The sequence below is a fragment of the Eptesicus fuscus genome, chromosome 1, assembly GCF_027574615.1.
Source record: "Eptesicus fuscus isolate TK198812 chromosome 1, DD_ASM_mEF_20220401, whole genome shotgun sequence".
In the NCBI taxonomy this organism is placed as follows: domain Eukaryota; kingdom Metazoa; phylum Chordata; class Mammalia; order Chiroptera; family Vespertilionidae; genus Eptesicus; species Eptesicus fuscus.
The window spans coordinates 14,243,495-14,262,051 of record NC_072473.1 but is presented as its reverse complement, the minus strand read 5'-3'; the positions used below and the strand labels follow the sequence as shown (position 1 = coordinate 14,262,051).

Below are 18,557 nucleotides of genomic sequence, written 5' to 3'. Positions count from 1 at the left end.
TGTACATTTACTTATGTCCTTTTCTGTGATGTTCACATCCACTCTATCTAGTGGGTGGGGAAAATGATGGTACCAGACACTGTCAGTGCTCAACCCACGTGCCCTCCTGTTCACCATTCTAAAGGTCACGGAAGGCTTCCTACTGCCAATACCTGTAACCAGAGGGATTTCTCCACCTTAGGAATGTGCTGGGTCTTCCCTGTGAAGAGCTTGGGTGTTAATGACCCTGGGAGAGCCCTCGATGAGTCATGCACAGGGCTTCTGGGGACACAGCCCGGCTCCCAGCTTCCTCAGTCCTGAAGGAGGGCCTCTCTGCGGAGTGTTCTCTGAGGTCTCCCAAAGGTCCCCAGTGGGATTGAGCCGCAGATGCCTGCAGCAGGAACCTGTTCATTCACATGCCCTGAATTGTCTTCCTACCCTGTCTCAGGTTCTCATTCCCACACTGGGGCTTCCTGGGCTCAACTCCCAAATAAACGACTTGTATCTAAATCCTTGTCTCACAGTCTGTTTCCGGGGAGGCTCAACCTAAGACATGATGGCACAGAGATGAATATCTGCTAGATGCCACATGGCTACTTAATGGAGAGCCAGGTCTGGAGCCCAGGACGTTGGACTTCTGGCACCTTTACCAAATAAGGCTGCTTCTTGCTGACCACCAGGACTTCTTACCATGGGTCCCAGGACTTCTAGGCAAAGGGAAGACACTGACAACGAAACCAAGTTGTTAGATGGCTGCTGTTTGCCTTTTAGGAACCCCGTCACCATTACCAGCAGGAGGAACCAGAAAAAGGAAGGGCGGTAATTACCTAGCATGACGAAAGGGACTCCCAGGAAGGTGGAATTGTATTTCCCACCAGTGAGATTGATGATCCCGGCTGCGGTGAGAGTGGCCAGGGTTATGGTCACCAAGCCGAGTAGGCCTAGCCAGGGTTTGCTGCGGACGCAGTCCTGCATTGAGCAGCAGAGGATGGCCATGGTGACCACCAGGATCAGGCTGGTGACCAGGTAACGTTCTGATACGCGGCTGGTCTTCTGGAAGTCTTCCCTCAGCGAGGAGGACGTGTAAGGGTATATTTTGATTTTGCTGTTGGACTCCTGGAATAGTCGGACAGTGTCGCAGAAGCTGGACTCCCACCTCTCAGCCACCATGTCGTTGAGACTGTTGATGGACTGCAGGTAGTAGGTGAGCTGGACGGCCTCTGCGGATTTCACCCGGTCCTTGCTGTGCACGGTGACACCTCCAAGCTGGTGCCCGTTGTACACGGCCCTCCCGTCCTTTAAGTGAGTGATCGGGTATGTGATAGCAAAATTGGTCCGGTTGGTGGCCCGCGCATTCTTTAGCTCTTCCAGCACATGCACTATGTCATCCACGATGCAAGTCTTATCGTTATTCAGGACACATATGTGGGCAAACGTGTAATTGAAACCAGGTCTTGGAACCTGGATCTTGGTCACAGCAGCATGCAACTATAGGGGAAAAAATGAAAGTCAGTGTTTATTAGCAAAAATACACATGAATAAGGACATGAGCTCTGTGGATTCAAATATCTGTGTTTTTTTTGGGGGGGGAGTCACTCATGCCATCTCTATGCTAAAGAGTTCAAGTTAAATGTTATAACCTTACATCAGAAATAGGCAGTAAGGAGCCCAGCCACCGTCAGCCTATGAACCAGAAGGTCACGGTTCAGTTCTTGGTCAGGGCACATGCCCTGGTTCCAGGCTTGATCCCCAGTTGGGGGCGTGCAGGAGGCAGCTGGTCAATGATTCTCTCTCATGATTGATGTTTCTATTGCTCTCTCTCTCCCTTCCTCTCTGAAATCAAGAAAATATATTTTAAAAATAGGTAGTAAGGATGCAAAACACACATTTGACAAGTGGTTCTCACAGCGTGGTCCCTGGACCAGCAGCATCAGCACAACCTGGGAACTTGCCAGAAACGGAAACTCTCAAGACCTACCTCAGACCTAGTAAATCAGAATCTCTGGGGTGGGGCCTAGAAATCTGTGTTTTCATAAGCCCTCCAGGAGATTCTGGTATAATGAAAGTTTGAGAAGTGCCGGGTTCAAGTACCAGCATTATTTCCACAAGTCGTGTTCTTTATTTGTGACTCGATTGGTCTATAAATGTCTGAAAACCTTAGATAGGTCCACCGTTCAGTGTCTCTCTCTCTCTTTTTAAAAATATATTTTATTGATTTTTTTTACAGAGAGGAAGGGAGAGGGATAGAGAATTAGAAACAATGATGAGAGAAACATCGATCAGCTGCCTCCTGCACACCCCCCACTGGGGATGTGCCTGCAACCAAGGCACATGCCCTTGACCGGAATCGAACCTGGGACCTTTCAGTCCGCAGGCCGACACTCTATCCACTGAGCCAAACGGGTTAGGGCTCAGTGTCTCTCTCTTGAAAGTGTCAAGTGAAAAGGGAACTAAGGTGCAGTTCCAGGTGCAGAGGTTCTCTGCAGGCCCAGCCCTCGCTGCCGATTTGCAGGCAGCTAAGCAATTTCTGCATCCAATTCAATCACTCGGTGCCATAAAAGAGGTTCACCTTGAGAGCCCTCATATTCTCTGACTTTCCTTGTCTGATTATATGGAAGGGAGCGATCACTGCAAGAGTCTGGCTGGGATCCATGGGAGTTGTGCTCAGGGATCACAGTGGAATTCATTCTAGCCACCTCACCCTCAGTGATGTTTGCCTGCCCAGGTCTGCATGCCTGCGACCACAGTGCACACGGGAATACACTCATGTAACAGTCCCCACGACAGGCCGGGCACAGATGGTTTCATTTCATCCTTATAAGAAACTATGAAGCGCAAGTGTAGCCTCATTTTTTCTATGAGGAAACTGAGACATCCAGAAGCCAGATCCCTTGCCCAAGTTCACAGACACGGTAAGAGAGAGTGAGCTGGGCTGCATCATGCAGTCTGGCTCCTGAACCTATGCTCCTGGCCCCTCACACTACACCTCTAAGTTGGCAATACCAGCAGGCGAATGAAGGTTCTTGCTGGCAACTAATTCCTGAATTTGTGCTTTCAATGCCTCGCCCCTAAAAAAATCAGATGCGTAGGACTATGTGTAACCTACCATCTAAGGTGAGAAAACAAGGCCTTCTGTGTGTGGATTGTGGCCAGTGTACAAAATCGGGCCAGTGATGGACAGGAAGTTGAGTGAAGTAAATGAGTGCATGTAGAATGGTGCCTAGCCCTGAGGGGGCTCTCCCAAGAGCAGAGACAGCCATTATTGTATATCTGATGACTGAAGAACATTTCATAAGTAAAGGGAGTAACATCCAGGGTTGCCATGCTGCGGCTATGTCATTGTAACTCATAACCTTCTGAGCATCTCCATGACCCTGATGTATTTTCTCTTAAATCTGTTCTAGATGGATTATTTGCTAAGACAGTTTGCTCTGTGTGTGCCGGGGGGGGGGGATATTTATTATTCTTTTTGAAAATGTCTGAGGGGTACCAGCTGTCAAAGTCCTTTAGTGAGCACAGAGCATAAGTTGTTAATCCTGATTCTCAGGGCCCCTCCCCCACATCTCTCCATGGGTGCCAACTCTCAGGTTCAGGAAACAGTTCATTGTATTGTGTTTGGCTGCAATATTTGGAGTTCATTCCTTGTCTTTCTCTCTCTCCCCCTCTCTCTCCCCCCGCCCTCAGAGATACCCAGGAGATTATTTTCACAAAACTCTAACCATATGCTAAATTTTTGTTTTGAGATTAATGATGAACAAAAGATCTTCAGTGGCTTTAAACTGTGAGAGTGTGTTTTCTTCTCTAAGCATGGCCCAGTGAATTTTGATTAAAAGAACTCATAACTACAAAAACATTCCAAAATATAAAAGGTTCTTTTGGAGGAGACAAGAACCAAGAGGAATTTAAAGACAAGGGAGAATTTTGATGAGTTAACAGCAAGACTTTGGGGAAAGGTTCAGAATAGACTAGAAAAGGAGTGGTATTGAAAGCATGCATATGTGTAATATTTAATGCATTGTTTGTTCCCATGAGCAGTCTAATAAATCTTTCTTAGAGTGATTACTAAATATGTCAAGAGAAAAAGATTGCCAAATAAGATGGTGTTAAGCCACAGGGCTGAACCCAATTATAGCAAGGGGATATTTTCCATCCATTCTCTAAGGCGGCCATGCCGCCTTGCTGGGTTGGGAGTTGTAAACTATTTAGTGATCTGCTAACTCGGCTGATCTACTGCTATGACCCCTGGGATCACTGAGCAAAGAAAGCAGACACCTTGTTAACCCCTGTACCACAAAATCATAGGAGGGAGGCTTGGGAAAGAACTTACTGGAGTTTGGCAGGGAAGGTTTGTTAACTCTTAGTACCAGAGCTGCTGTGAGATGCAGCTGCTTTGAATTTCTGATGGAGAGGTGGGTAGAACATGTGTCACTCTTGCTTCTGAGTGGCATGGAGATGCTGAGTGACAAAGCAGCCAGAGAGGGGGTGTTGGCTGAGGCCACCCACCTGGCAGCGAGAGTCTATGGGATAAGAGGTGAGAGATAATAAGAGGCATGGGAAAGGAGCGGTAAGACTCCCTTCTGGGACTTGTGAAAAGATTCCGTTCTGATCTTTGGATGTTACGCCTACACATCAAGCACACACACAGTCTACTTACTCTTGGCTTCCCACGTGGCCAGGGGCACACACGCGGCACCTGCTACCTGGACAGCTACCGTATAGGGTTTTAAAATGCTCTGATGTACTTTCCTAAAGGAGCCCCACTCAGGACAGCAGATCCGTTAGTAGGTGTTCTTACATATATTCACAGGGGGAAAGGGAAGCAGGAGATCAAAGTTATGATTTCTTTTGCTTTATACTTACTTTTCATTTCTGCACTGAAAAAGAAAGGGAAAGTAAAAATGATGACAAGTTAACTCACGGTGACATCATCGTTGCCTTTAAATTAATCTTTGCTTTTGGGTGGAGAAGGGGGAAGGGAAGACAGGAAAACATCGAAGCATGAGAGTGAAATGACCGAGACACCTTAGTCCACAAAATAGACAACCTCCATCCACACAAGCTTATCATTGGGCTAGATAAGCGACCCTCTTCCCAGAAGAGGAAAAACAATCGTCCTGAGCCTTCATACCGTCTCACTGTCATGTGAGTCAACATATAATCCATGTTTCTATTAACTGCGTATAGATTTTCAGTTATTTGATCACATCACATTCAATAAGTTATCAAATCTACTGTGTTGTCAATAATAGGATAATTTCTCTGAGTTCAGGGGGCTCACGTCACACTCAACACATGGAAAATCTCATAAGTGACACAATGTCCAGTCTGGCTGGTGTGGCTGAGTGGTTGAGGGTTGACCTATGAACCAGGAGGTCACGGTTCGATTCCCGGCCAGGGCACACGCCTGGGTTGCGGGCTCCATCCCCAGTGTGGGGTGTGCAGGAGGCAGCCGATCGATGATGTTCCTGTCTCATCTGTCTCACCGATGTTTCCATCTCTTTATCCCTCTCCTTTCCTCTATCTCTAAAAATCAATAATAAAGATTTTAAAAGAAAACAAAACAGAGACATACAATGTCCAAAACAATGGGAAGACCCTAACAGCAGACAGCGCCAAGTGTTCTGTCCTAGCAAAACCTAATCCGGTGACAATCACGATCACAACATTTTAAAATTAGTATGGTATTTGCTGCCAAAGAGGCCAGAACTGAATGCTAAGTTGAGATTCATTTTAAGGCTCTGAATGTACTGTTTAAACCAGTGGTTCTCAACCTTTCTAATGCCCCGACCCTTTAATACAGTTCCTCATGTTGTGGTGACCCCCAACCATAAAATTATTTTCGTTGCTACTTCATAACTGTAATTTTGCTACTGTTAATGAATCATAATGTAAATATCTGTGTTTTCTGATGGTCTTAGGCTCTACAGCAGCCTAAGACCGTTAGCTTCTTTGCTCTCATCATCCTTCAGGTTCAGAATGATCCTAGTAATTGTAACTAGTCTGCTAAGTACTTTCTATACAGTTTTAAAAATTTACTCGAGACAAGACCCTATGGAAATGCTTAAATCATTCTTCCCATTTTAGAGCTGGAGCAGTTGAGGCCTAGAGAATGGCAGTAACTCACCTAAGATGACCTGGTAAAGAAAGGGCAGACGTAGGACTCTCCATTAGGCCCTACTCCACAGACCAGCACATAGACCAGCACAACTTTAGAGCTTTAGTGGATGAACCAAGACGCGGGGAAGAATGAAGAATTGTCAGCCCACCCAGTTCAAATGATCGGCCGAGGACATGACTGAGATGTAGGACAGCCACATTTGGGGATCTGGGGTCCATTCAGAGAGACCAGAAATAATCCCACACACCAGACCTCATCTGAGCCAGCAACATTACATGGCGATGCTAACAGGTGATGAAGGGGATGGGGTCTGAGCTTACTGACCTTTCTTATTCTCCATCCAGCCTCTGTGGTTGCCCAATCAAACTTTCCCAGACGAACTTACCGAGGAAAAAGCCCAATGGAGTCCAGTAATGAGAAGTTTGGGCTTAAGTCTGGCCTCTGCTACTTAGGAAGGAATGTCAGAGACCCTGGGAATGTCACTCTACTTCTTCAGGTCTCATATTTTTTTCAGTCAAAAGGGAGGGTGGCCCAGCTAATCTTACGGACTGAGCCTTTCGTTTCTGACATAATGTACACAACATAAGCCGAGGAACATCCACGCACCATACAATCAGATCCTGGGCGAGAGAAAGTGAACTTCATAGATACCGGTTTGATAGTTATCATAGCTACTTGAAGTATGCGTTGACAACACATCGAGGTTCTTTTTAGGTCAATAATAGATATCATAGTAGATGAAACCCAGAAAGAAAACGACAGGGTAGGGTTACTGGGGAAAAAAAAAAAAGATTCACTTCTATGAGTGATTTCCCGTTCTGGGAGGCACTGGCTCTCATAATCCCCTTCTGCCAGGGCCTGGGACAAAGCCAGTGTGGGCTGCCGGTCACGACAGGCCGGAGTCTAATTTCCTCTCTGCCTCTCCTTGGCACACTCCGATCTTCCTCAGAAGACAGCAGGGCACCTTGTGGAGGAGAGTGCAGAAGGGCTCGGGGCAGGAGGCAGTGTCTGCTCTGGAGAGGTGATTAACGTAGGAAAAATAAAATACCTGTGGGCTCCGAGGACCTTTCACAATACCTCTGGGCGCTTTTTGTCTTTGCTTCTTGCTGAAAAAAGGGGGAGAGGGAGGGTGGGAAGGCCACTCTGCCAGGAAGGGCAATGAACACGTCAAGCTGTCCCCCCGCCACCTCACCTGGGAGGGGGGCTTCGGAGGAGGTGGGGGCTCCCCAGGGGCAGTGGCTGATGATACCACCTTTCTAGGCTGCCCTCCTTTCCTTGTGTCGCCTTCCCACTCCCTCCCTCCTACTGCCGCTCTCAAATATGCTGCATAACATGAAAACAATGTCAAAAGGGAGGTCCTTGGTTTGCCTTTCCCACCTATATCGTGTGCCCTCTAATATCACCTCAAAGTGACACGAAATCAAAACTGCTTTTAAATGCTTTCAAGGAATATCTCGTTTTCACCCCCAAAGGAAATGCTTTCTTCACCCAGGCCCTCGAAATGCCAGGTCTTGATACGGGTCTGTATGCTGCACCTGTAAATGCCTAGGAACCGACTGGCAAGGTATCCTCGCCCAGGACACAAGAAAACACCTCGAAGTGGACGGATCTGGCCTCTTAAAGTTCATCAATTACGCTAGCTCCCTGGGTGTTATGTTCCGTCTCTGCATGATCTCACTCTCACCCACTCTCTTTCCTCTTCTTTTAATAGAAACGCATTACATCAGAACACCAGAAGTTGCAAGTTGGGGATGGTTACCGTGATTCATTTGTAGTACAGCCAAAAGCAAGTTAGTCATCCCTTAATAAGTGAACAGAAATATCATTCTGCCTTTGAAACGTTACATGTTCGGAGGACACGAAATTCAAGCGGTGCATGTAGCCCAACAAGTGACTATCTAGCCACACACTTCTTCTGTACCTGCGTGCCCAGCGTCACGCTGACCTGCTGCGGTGACAAAGGACAAATGGGCACTTCTGTCCGTAGGTAGTGCCAGTGCAGGCAGGGGAGAGTGGAATGTTGGTTTTTCTCCTGGCTCTACCAGGGGGTAAACACTTTTTGTGGCTGTTGACACTAAAGACCAGTCAAGAGAGCCCCACACTGTCATCCCCCCAATAGGCTGTTTGTCTTTGCAGCCTTGGCTGAGTCAACAAAGCCACTTTGGATCTGAAGCCAATCAATCTGAGATTTTAGAAACGAAAAATAGTAATCATGAAGGAAAAGGCAATGACACTATCTCATGGCAACTTTTGCCTGATTCTGTGTTGGTCTGGATGACAAAGAAAGCAGTTCACTATGGGCCCACTATTCGCTTTTTCCCACCGTCTGGGAGAAAATGTCACTTGATCTTGAGTACAAAAAAGTTCCTTGATATCTTGAAGACCTCTGGAGATCTGGGAAGTTAAACCCTTTTTTTTTTTTTAGAGTGGTTTATTTTTTTCATCCCGTTGTCCTCACTTGACTTTCATGGTCAGGCTTAAACTCTGGTTGAGCAAGTGTGTGGGTCATGAGTTTTGATGGATAACAAGGACAGGATGCTCTTGCAAATGGGAGAATGTTCAAGCTGGTTAGCCAAGAGGCAAAGAGGAGTCCCAAGGAGCCAAAAAGTCTGGGGAGTAGGTAACAGCAGTTTTAAGATCTGGTCAGGAAACCACAACTAACTGCAAGGGACAGAAAAATGCAGAATGCCCATTGATGAGTCTGTTTCTATTTTGTTTGTTAGTTTATTTTGTTCATTAGATTCCACATATAAGAGGGCTGGTTGAAAAAGGTGAAGGGATTAAGCAAAAACAAAACAAAACAAAACAAAACACACACAAAAAAACCCCATACACCAAAAAACACCCAACTCATAGACACAGGTGACAGTGTGAGGATTACCAGAGGAAAAGGGGCGGGGGAGGTAGAAGAGGACAAAGGGGGGAAACATGGTGATAGAAGGAGACTTGACTTGGGGTGGTGAACAGACGATATACAGATGATTTATTATAGATTTGAACACCTGAAACTTATATAACTTCATTAACCAGTGTCACCCCAATACATTCAATTAAAATAGCAAAACAACAAAAGAAACAGGAGAGCAAGCATACCCAGGTCTGAAGAACTGTGCACCTGAGTGGGAAGAGCACTGGATCAGGAGTCAGAAAACTTCAATTTGAGACCTGGTTCTGGGTCTCGCTGACCATCTGAGTTAGAGCGACATAACAAATGAACCTTTGAAAACATATACCCAACTGCTTCCATGTTCCAGATCCTCCAATGCTTCCTCACTGGGCTGAGAGCAAAAACCTAAGTCCCGACCATAGCCAACAAGATGGTACACTGCCCTTCCTGGTGTCTCCAGTCTCATGCCTAACCACACCCTAATTTCACTGCCCATCTTTCTTTTCATCCTTCCTCCAAAGAGCCTCACTTCCTTCACTACCCTCATCAAATGGAATCATCTTCCCTGACCCCACCTCCAATGGAAAAAAAAATAGCATCTCTTGCCATCACCATCCTCTTTGCTTGTTTTAAACTGTCCATGGCACCAACGATGACCTGACATTATACATCTCCTTGCTTCTTTATTCTGCTTCCCCCACTAGAATATGAGTTTTACCATGAGTGTGTGTCTGGTCTACTACATCTCCATTAGCTAGAACACTTCCTGGCACACATACTCAATAGTTAGGGAGTAAACACATGCACATAATAATCTTGTAAGCGAATGGATTTTAGTCTGTCTCAGGGGCATGATGAGAGCCAAATGATGTGATGGCTGTGCATGCATTTTGTAAGCTAGAGAGCTACACAACTGTGGTTGTAGAGCAGAGAAGCAGGGAACGGTCTCTCCTCTGGTGTCTTACAGCTGCCCAGATACAATTCTGGAATTGATTCCCAATTCTCTGGGAGCCCCTGATCTTTCCCACGCTTTGACAACATTTTGTGCGTCTGTGGGAACAGCATGGGTTATGAGGTCAGAATGTCACCAGTTCAAACCCTGCCTCTGTTAGTTCTGGACCAATGACTAAAAATAGTTCATGTAGAAATAGCCCAAGCTTCCTTGTCCCCAAGGTGGGATGACCCTGTGGCATGTGTTCCTCCCTGTTTCCCAGAGTTCCCCAGAGGGTTTAGGCTCCAGAGTAACTGGCTTGACCATGTCCCTATACCTTACTGCTTCTCTTCCCCATCTCAGGCTGCCATTCTCTGACCAGTGCTTTCTGGGGTCGTCTTCCAAATATACTACTCACGTGGAGACCTTGACTCTGGGTCAACTTTGTGGGAAATCAAAACGAAGACAATGATTTTAGGCATTTAACTAAGTTTCATTGCCTTTAAAATGGGGATAAACCTGACCTCATAGAAACATTATTAGGATCAACTGTGATAACATATAAAGGGTGTCTGACCTGGCATTTAGTATTGGGTTGAACCATATAAATTGCCATTTGAATAGGTAAAAAAGGGGTTCCATATTGGCAATTTTATGTGGTTCACCCTTCAGTCAGAGTCTGTTCTTTTCCCCTTCTAGGCCCTCCTCCTTCCCAAGAGTCCTGTCAGAACTGGAGCTTTCATAGGGGGGCATCAGACCATTTTCTTAGGTTTTCAAGGGACGGTCTCGAGATACCAGACAGGCTTTTAGGAAAAGGACAACAGTTTTGAGCTAGGAAAGATGTCACATAGTGCCTGGAACCAATTCCAGCATGTAATAATTATAAGAGTTTCACCAAAAGGTTGGTGAAGCTTGGACAGCTCAACAAGGGTGAGCCACATATGTAGTTTACCTGTTGGAATGGCTAAACGACACTTCCCCCAAACCTGAATAGGATTGTCTGCTGCCAGACAGCTCAGGGCATTTTATTGCCTCCTGTTGGCCAAACACCTGAACAGCTGTAGGCTATTCCCCAATCTGACAATGCTTCTGTAAATTCTACCCTTTGAAGCCTTACCCTTTGAAGTGTATATCTCCACCTTGCCTTAGGACAAACTGTGTTAATAAAAGCAAGGGTCCTAGACAAGGAGGTAGTCTTCAGTTCCTTTAGCTGAAGCACCCCTGACCCCAAATGCCTTTCAAAATTATCTTTCTTTGTCTTTGGACACCTTCTTGAATCTATGCATCAGCCCCTTTCTCCAGAATGCTGGACCCTTTGTAAGGCTGGGACAAGAATCCCGGCAACATAGCCACCCTTTTCCACAAGCAAAAATAAGAATGTAGACATCGTGGGTATGAGCCCCTGAGTGCAACTCAAAAGCACATCTATAATAGCTTCAGCTTAAGAAAAAAAGAGAAATGCCAAACAGCCCTGAAATATTCAAAACTGCAAATAATTAAGAACAATGTTAACTCGACAAAGTAATGAACAAGCGTCTCCATCAGAAGAGCTTCTTGGCGATTATTTTTCCCTCAGTGGATTGACTAAGTTTCTATCGGGCACTGAGCTTGCGGACAATGCACGTTAAGGCTGATGAAAGAAGAAATAAGAAAAGAGTTCCATCTAGTGACCTGGTAATGGCACTCCTGAATGATGGACCACCAGCTTTATAGGAACGAGTACTTGATGTAATTCCTAGAAGAGTGTATTACCTGTTAGTACATTTTTTTTCCCCTGGAAATATTTTTTTCTGTTCTCACATAAAACTACTGACCTTAAAAGTCACAGGTGCCTCTTAGCTGATGCCCTCTCCCAGATCTGAAAAGAAGTCTTAAAGAGCAAATTCAGCTTGCTAGGGCCTTGAACCTTCTGGAAGGTGCTAATGATGTATAGTGTGGCGTGGAGAAGACAGACCGCTGGGGCTCAACTGCCAGCTTTGGTAGGTAGTAGATGTTTAACCCTGGACACTATCCTGTTACTTAACAGCTCTCTCTGTGCCTCAGTTTCCTCATGTGTAAAATGGGGAAAATAATAGTACATATCTAATTAAGATTGTTGGAGGAAAAGTGAGAAATTGAATGTAAACTGATCAATATAGTCTCGACACACAAGTGGTACCCAGTAAAGGATTATGAGCAAAACAAAAAAATCCCTTAACTTTTTTTTTCTCTAACTGATAGAACTTTCTCAGTTTTTCTTGAAAAATATATTCAATGAAATGTGTAGGTGACAGATTTTTGTTCACATGTTTACTGAGAGACTAAAAATAAATGGGATTAATAGTGTGCATCAACACAAATATTTGGCTAGGATGTGTTTAAAAGCCGGCACTCTCTAATTCTACGGTAACCTCCCAGCCTGAAACCATCCCACCTTTTTCAAGTTAGCCGCCCAGTTAGATGACTGTGCACATCAGACTAGGTAGGGGATGACAGAGGGGGCGAAAAAAAGGAAACGAAAAAGTATTAAGTTCCTACAAAGTGTTGGGGCTCTGTGCAAAGAATGCTGCATCTACCATCTCATTTAATCCTAACAGCAACTCCAGGAGGTGGATGTTCTATTGCATTTACAGGTGAGGAAGCTGAGCCTCAAGGAGCTTAAATAACTTGCCCATAGTCACAGATTTCGTAAGTGGATCAGACTAGATTTAAATCCTGGGCTCAGAAGATTGTTCCCTAATGGGAATTCCTTTGGCAAAATAAAGACTTTACCCCCTAATTTTGCTGATTTGACCATCTGGATATTGATCAACTTGTTTTGGGGTATTAGGCTTAAGCACGGTTAAGCCGTAGCATGAGATGTTAGCAGCAGTTCTGAATTCCAAGTGGCGATGACATAGCAAAGTCAAGGGGTCGAACATAAAGCAGCAAGAATCTGACCTATACTGAATGGTGAGGCCCAGCTAATGCCAGATATCGAGGACAGGGACCTCAGAGAGAAGCCACGACCCCATTACCAATGACAAGCACGTGCAATCAGCTGGGGATGAGGGAAACAGATGTGCGAAGAGATAAGACTTTCATCTGTCCAGATAGCATCCTTTGCATCTTGTATGCTTCCTATATGACTCCCTTGCCCGCTCTTCTCTCTCTCTCTCTCTCTCTCTCTCTCTCTCTCTCTCTCTCTCTCACACACACACACACACACACACACACACACAGAAGGGAAAAGAAAAAAAATACTTTATAGAATATATTAGTGAAAAGGGCTGGCAATTTGGAGCTTATTGTAAAATATCAAATTGAAGTTGGGGGTGCGATAGGATTTGAGTATTGCCCCTCCCTAAAGGCAATTTGACACTATAATATACTGGTTCCATGAGGGCAGGGATTCTGTTCCACTCCATCCTGTATCCCTGGCATATAGAGGAAGCCCAACAAGGATGTGCTAACTGAGAACTTTCGATGTTTATTCCTTCTTGCTGATTTATGTTTTCTCTGGTGACATTGAATGATATTTCATTTGTACCCAAAGGCTACTGTGCTACATGCATATCATTTCCATCTTAAATAGATGACATTGAATTTAGTCCTGTAGTTTACACACTGCAGACAAATGGCTGATCTCATTAGACAAATGGATACGGTTCGACTATAATCTAAAAAATATAAAAGCAGAGAAACAATTTAAGTAGGAGGTTGGGACTGAAATAATTAGGTGTTATGTTTGTTTATGGAGTAGTTAGGTTTTTCATGTGTATTTGTTTGTTGGATTTCTTTGGTTGGAAGGGAAAAGTTTTTTAAAAATACAGAAAAATGTAGAAACTAATTTAAGAAAGCCCATGTACCTATATCCAATGTCATGTGTATTTGAAGGTTTTGCCTGCTGTTAATGCTATTGGTGGTAGGGTGACCGTGTAATATATCATCCAGATTGGAAAACTTCTGAGCGTGCAAGAGGGCACTATTAATTTTGCAGGAACACCAGGCATAAAGTGGAACCATCACAAGCAAAACGGGATGCTGGCCCTACTTATGGGTGTCCCAGAGGCTTGGAACACTGATGTGACTTTATCCATTTACTAAAGGCCCAGTGCACAAAATTCGTGCACGGGTAGGGTCCCTAGGCCGGGCTGGCGATCAGGGCCGATCAGGGTCTTCCTTCCCCAGCTGGCAGGTGCCAGCCAGGGCCTTCCTTCATTCCGTGCTGCCCCCTGGTGGTCAGCGATCAGGGTCTTCCTTCCCCAGCTGGCAGGTGCCAGCCAGGGCCTTCCTTCATTCCGCGCTGCCCCCTGGTGGTCAGCGATCGAGCTCCCAGTCTCCTGGTTGAACTCCGAGGGGACACTTTGCATATTAGCCTTTTATATATATAGATACCTGACAGTAGGCAGGAGATGGCAATCTTTTGGTTTTCAGACCCATCATTGCTGATGGGACCTTGACTATTGCACAAGATGCTATGCTATCATCGGATGGGCCTCCAGGAAAGGAATCTGAACAAACTTCCATCTCTATTTCCAACAACCTCTAACCTCCTTCCATTGCAACTTCCTCCCTTGTTAAGGCTCTGATGCAGGATTCAGCTCTTATGTAGTCCAGTTCTGTTCACTACTGCAGAAGAGGGCTGAATACATAGCATCCTTAGAACATTTCATCTACCTGCCCTGAGCACAGAGGCCCAGCTGGAATTGACAGATGGCTTTTACTTGGTTGTCTCATTGACATGTGGCTTCGCCCACCAGGAGCAAAGATTGCTGTCATGTCCAAAGATGTCACTCTGGGTGATTCCATCTTGCTTTAATGCTGACAGTGCCTCACAGACTTGGCAGATGTGAAATCTGTGATGAGTCTCAGACAGGTGGGAGGCCAGAGCATGTTTGCTTTGTTTTGGGAGTTAGAGGACATGCAAAGAAAGTCTTCTTCATTTTATCACCAGTTATAACAATGAACTATTTACTCCACATGTATTCAGTGTCTACATATGTTGGACATTAATATACGCCCCGGGGAGATTAAAAAACACTATGACACAGTTTTACCTTCAAGAGACCTAGAGTCTAGTGGATGTTAGGCTGATTCTCAGAATTGGTTCACACATATGGAACATGAAGTGAAGGGTTACAGCTCTGTGACAGGTATACCTAGCAAGTGGGCCGTGAGTTTGACGTGCTTGACCTAAAGGGTATAATGGGGATACAGGGAATCTAGTCTATCATGTGTGTGTGTATGTGCACACGTGCACATGCATGTTTGAGTAGCAGTGAGGGGTACAAAGAAATACAAAGTTGGCCCTAACCAGTTTGGCTCAGTTGATGTGCCTGCAGACTGAAGGGTCCCGGGTTTGATTCTGGTCAAGTACACATACCTCGGTTGCAGGCCGGCCCTGGTCGGGACATGTGTGGGAGGCAACCAGTCGATGTGTCTCCCTGTCTCTCTCTCTCCCTTCTACTCTCTCTAAGAAAATCAATGGAAATATATCCTCGGGTGAGGATTAACAAAAAAAGAAAAAGAAAAAGGAATACAAAGTTGGAGAGGAGACAGGGGCCAGATGAGGATCTTCCCAATCAATGAATACAGGGTAAAGCAAAAATAGGCTCACAGCTGTGAGTATGCAAAAGTTTATTTTTGTATTACTATTCATTAATTATTGTATTATTTTCCATATGAACAACTGTAAACCGACTTTTGCCCACCCCTGTATTTATTAGTAACTATTAGTAAATCTTATGTCAAGCCCTGTGAACAAGACAGATGGCTCTGCCCTCACAGCGCATTCAAATTTTGGGAGATACAGATGAGCAATGAGGCAATTACAAAATCTCCATGGAGTTCTAGATGGGAGATGTACTGGATATTAAGGGAAGGGCACCTACGCCAGTCTTGCAGGCACAAGGGAAGATTTCTCGGAGGAGTTAAAAAAATATTTTTATTGATTTCAGAGAGAGGGGAAGGGAGAAACATGGATGAGAGATAAACATTGATTGGCTGACTCCTGCACGCCCCCCACCCCCGACACACACACACACACACACTGAGGGAGGATGGAGCCCACAGTCGAGGCACCGGGAATCCAACCGGTGACCTCATGGTTCATAGGCTGATGCTCAACCACTGAGCCACACCAATGGAGTTCGGGGGAAGTGACTTCTAAATTAGCACCTGAAGAATGAAGAGAAATTAACCACAGGCAGAGGCTTAGCATAGGGATTATGGGACTGGTGCAGAGAGCTATATCAGGCAGACTTTACAGCATAGGCAAAGTCCCAGAGACACAAAACAGATGTCACGGGAAATGGAAGTGATTCAGGCTGGTGGAGAAATGAGAGGCAAGCAAGGTCCAAATCTGCTGAGCTTAGAAGATAGGCTTTGTCCTGGTGGGCAATTGGGAGCCAAGGAAGTTTCAAACAGGGGATGAGACGATCAGAAGTGTGTCTGGGGAAGGTCACTCTGTGGTAGCTGGATTAGAAAGGGTGGAGATCAGAGACAGGGAGATGGATTAAAACATGAATGCAATAACTAGTTTGTTGGTGAAATGAAGATCTGAACTACACGGATCAACTGGCTTGAAGGAGGCAATTTCTAGCTCTACTTTTTTACAGCTCTGGAGAGTTTAGACCAGAAGTAAGCCAGACCAGAGAGTAAGCCAGGCTGGGTGCTCTGCACTGCTGGGATAGTAGTCTCACTCTTCCACCTTATTAACAGGGTCGCTGAATAGAATGTATTTGTGTACACTCTTCATTATTCAGGTGTAACATATACACTGAGTGGCCAGATTATGATGATCTCTGGATGCATAATAATCTGGCCACTCAGTGTATATCCTGTATAATAAAAGGCTAATATGCGAATTATCCCCTAAACCAGGAGTTCGATGTCCCTTCTCCCTGGCCAGGCTGGCCGGACGCACGAATTCATGCACTGGGCCTCTAAAATATATATATATATATATATATATATATATATATACTGGGCCTATAATATATATATATATATATATATATATATATAGTATATAAATATATATATTACACACACACACACACACACACACACACACACACACACACTGAGTGGCCAGATTATTATGTGTTCAGAGATCATAATAATCTGGCCACTCAGTGTATATATAGTAAAGTGCACCAATCTTAAGTTGATAAAAACTTTTAGATCCATAGTACCCATTAAACATTTGAACTGCATTTCCCAGGTTTGGGTCTCTATGTATTGTCTGTCAGCTGTAGATTTATGGATGTGCCGATCTAGCCAATGTCTGGCCTTTCACTTCTCCGTATGTATGCTTCTAAAGTGCAGTCATGGAACATACAAGTATAGAAGTTGTTGGCCAATTGCCTCCAGTTCCTCTGTAGCAGATGCAGCTGGCACGGTGTTCATATCCTTTAGCCCTTACCTCTCGAGAGCACACCTGCCTGACTTCGGATGCCAGCACCCACGCCTCTTTGTCAGAAAGCCCACTTTGCCATCTGCTTGGCAGCTAGAAGTTCTGGGGAATTAACATCCCCTGGGAGCAGACCTCAACCAATGACAGATGGGAGTTGGCATATAAATACCCAGCTCCCTCTCCATGGGTGGGATTATTCATGGGTGAGTGTGTTTTCAGCTGGTTCCCAGAGCTTCCGCGGTGGGTTGCGCTCCACTTACCCACAGCCGTGGCCTCCTTGATCACACGCCCTTTTAGGCTCCTTCCACTTTCTGACTCTCTGCCCTGCTCCTCTTCTGGTTGCCCATCACTTCCAAATAAGCTGGGTATATAGACTCAGGAGTGCAATTTTGGGGCCAGAGAAGAGGCATACGTTTAGTTTCACTTTCCAAAGTGAAGCTGCCTGTCCTTGGTTTCTTGTTTCAAGATCTGCTTCCTGGGAAACCCAAATAAGATGCCTAATCCTCAAAGCCTCTGGAATGAGAGTTTCCCAGTGTTCTCAGAACACTACACCACTTGAAAACGAACTCCCCAATTTCTTGTATATTCAACTATGGTGTTTAGAAATAAAACAAAACTGAACCCTTAGGGTGTAATGTTAGGACCTTTTGAACTTCTCTTCATACTCAGTCTTTTGATGGTGGATACTTTTTTTTTTTATGAGGCCAATTTGTTTACAGTAGGTATACAACAAATATTTCTCAAGAGGTTCTGATAAGTTCACGAATGGAAATGGCCAGATGCTATCACCTCCCTCATTTGAGGCATAGTCCAGTCTTCTCACTAAAGTTTAAAGCTAATCACATGTTGGGTCCAGCGTGTATTGATGACAAGAGTGCACTATAACTCCTCAAGGGCTTAGGCCTGCATCCTGCCAGGAGTGGAGGACTGTGAGATGACACGATCTCTCATCTTTCTTCTTGCTGATGATAAAGGGAGCAGGCATTTCTTTGGCTTGCACTTTATTGCAAAAATCACTCAGAGGCTCTTTGCGTCCTTCTGGAACATCTCAGCAGGTCAGGTCTCAGACTTCAGTGTTCTCTGTTGACAGCAAATGCTAGAATATTGCCCAAATTGGATGAGAGTCCCTAGCTTTACATTTCTGGATTTCTGCTATTATGGCGGTAGGTGTGTGGGAGAGACAGCTGATGTGTTCACTGGATTCCTTCCCAGGCAGTGATGTGCCTGGGGATATGTGCTGGTGGAGGCAAATTCTTCATGCATC

General features: G+C 45.1%; 1 protein-coding gene across 1 annotated transcript in view; it reads right to left on the bottom strand.

Annotated features, from left to right (window-relative positions):
- PTCHD1 (patched domain containing 1) overlaps positions 1 to 18,557 on the bottom strand; it is a 58,851-nt gene that overhangs the window by 13,753 nt on the left and 26,541 nt on the right. Inside the window, exon 2 of the mRNA XM_008154577.3 lies at positions 807 to 1,467. Coding sequence (XP_008152799.1) covers positions 807 to 1,467 — 661 coding nt within the window. The remainder of the gene's footprint in view (positions 1 to 806; positions 1,468 to 18,557) is intronic.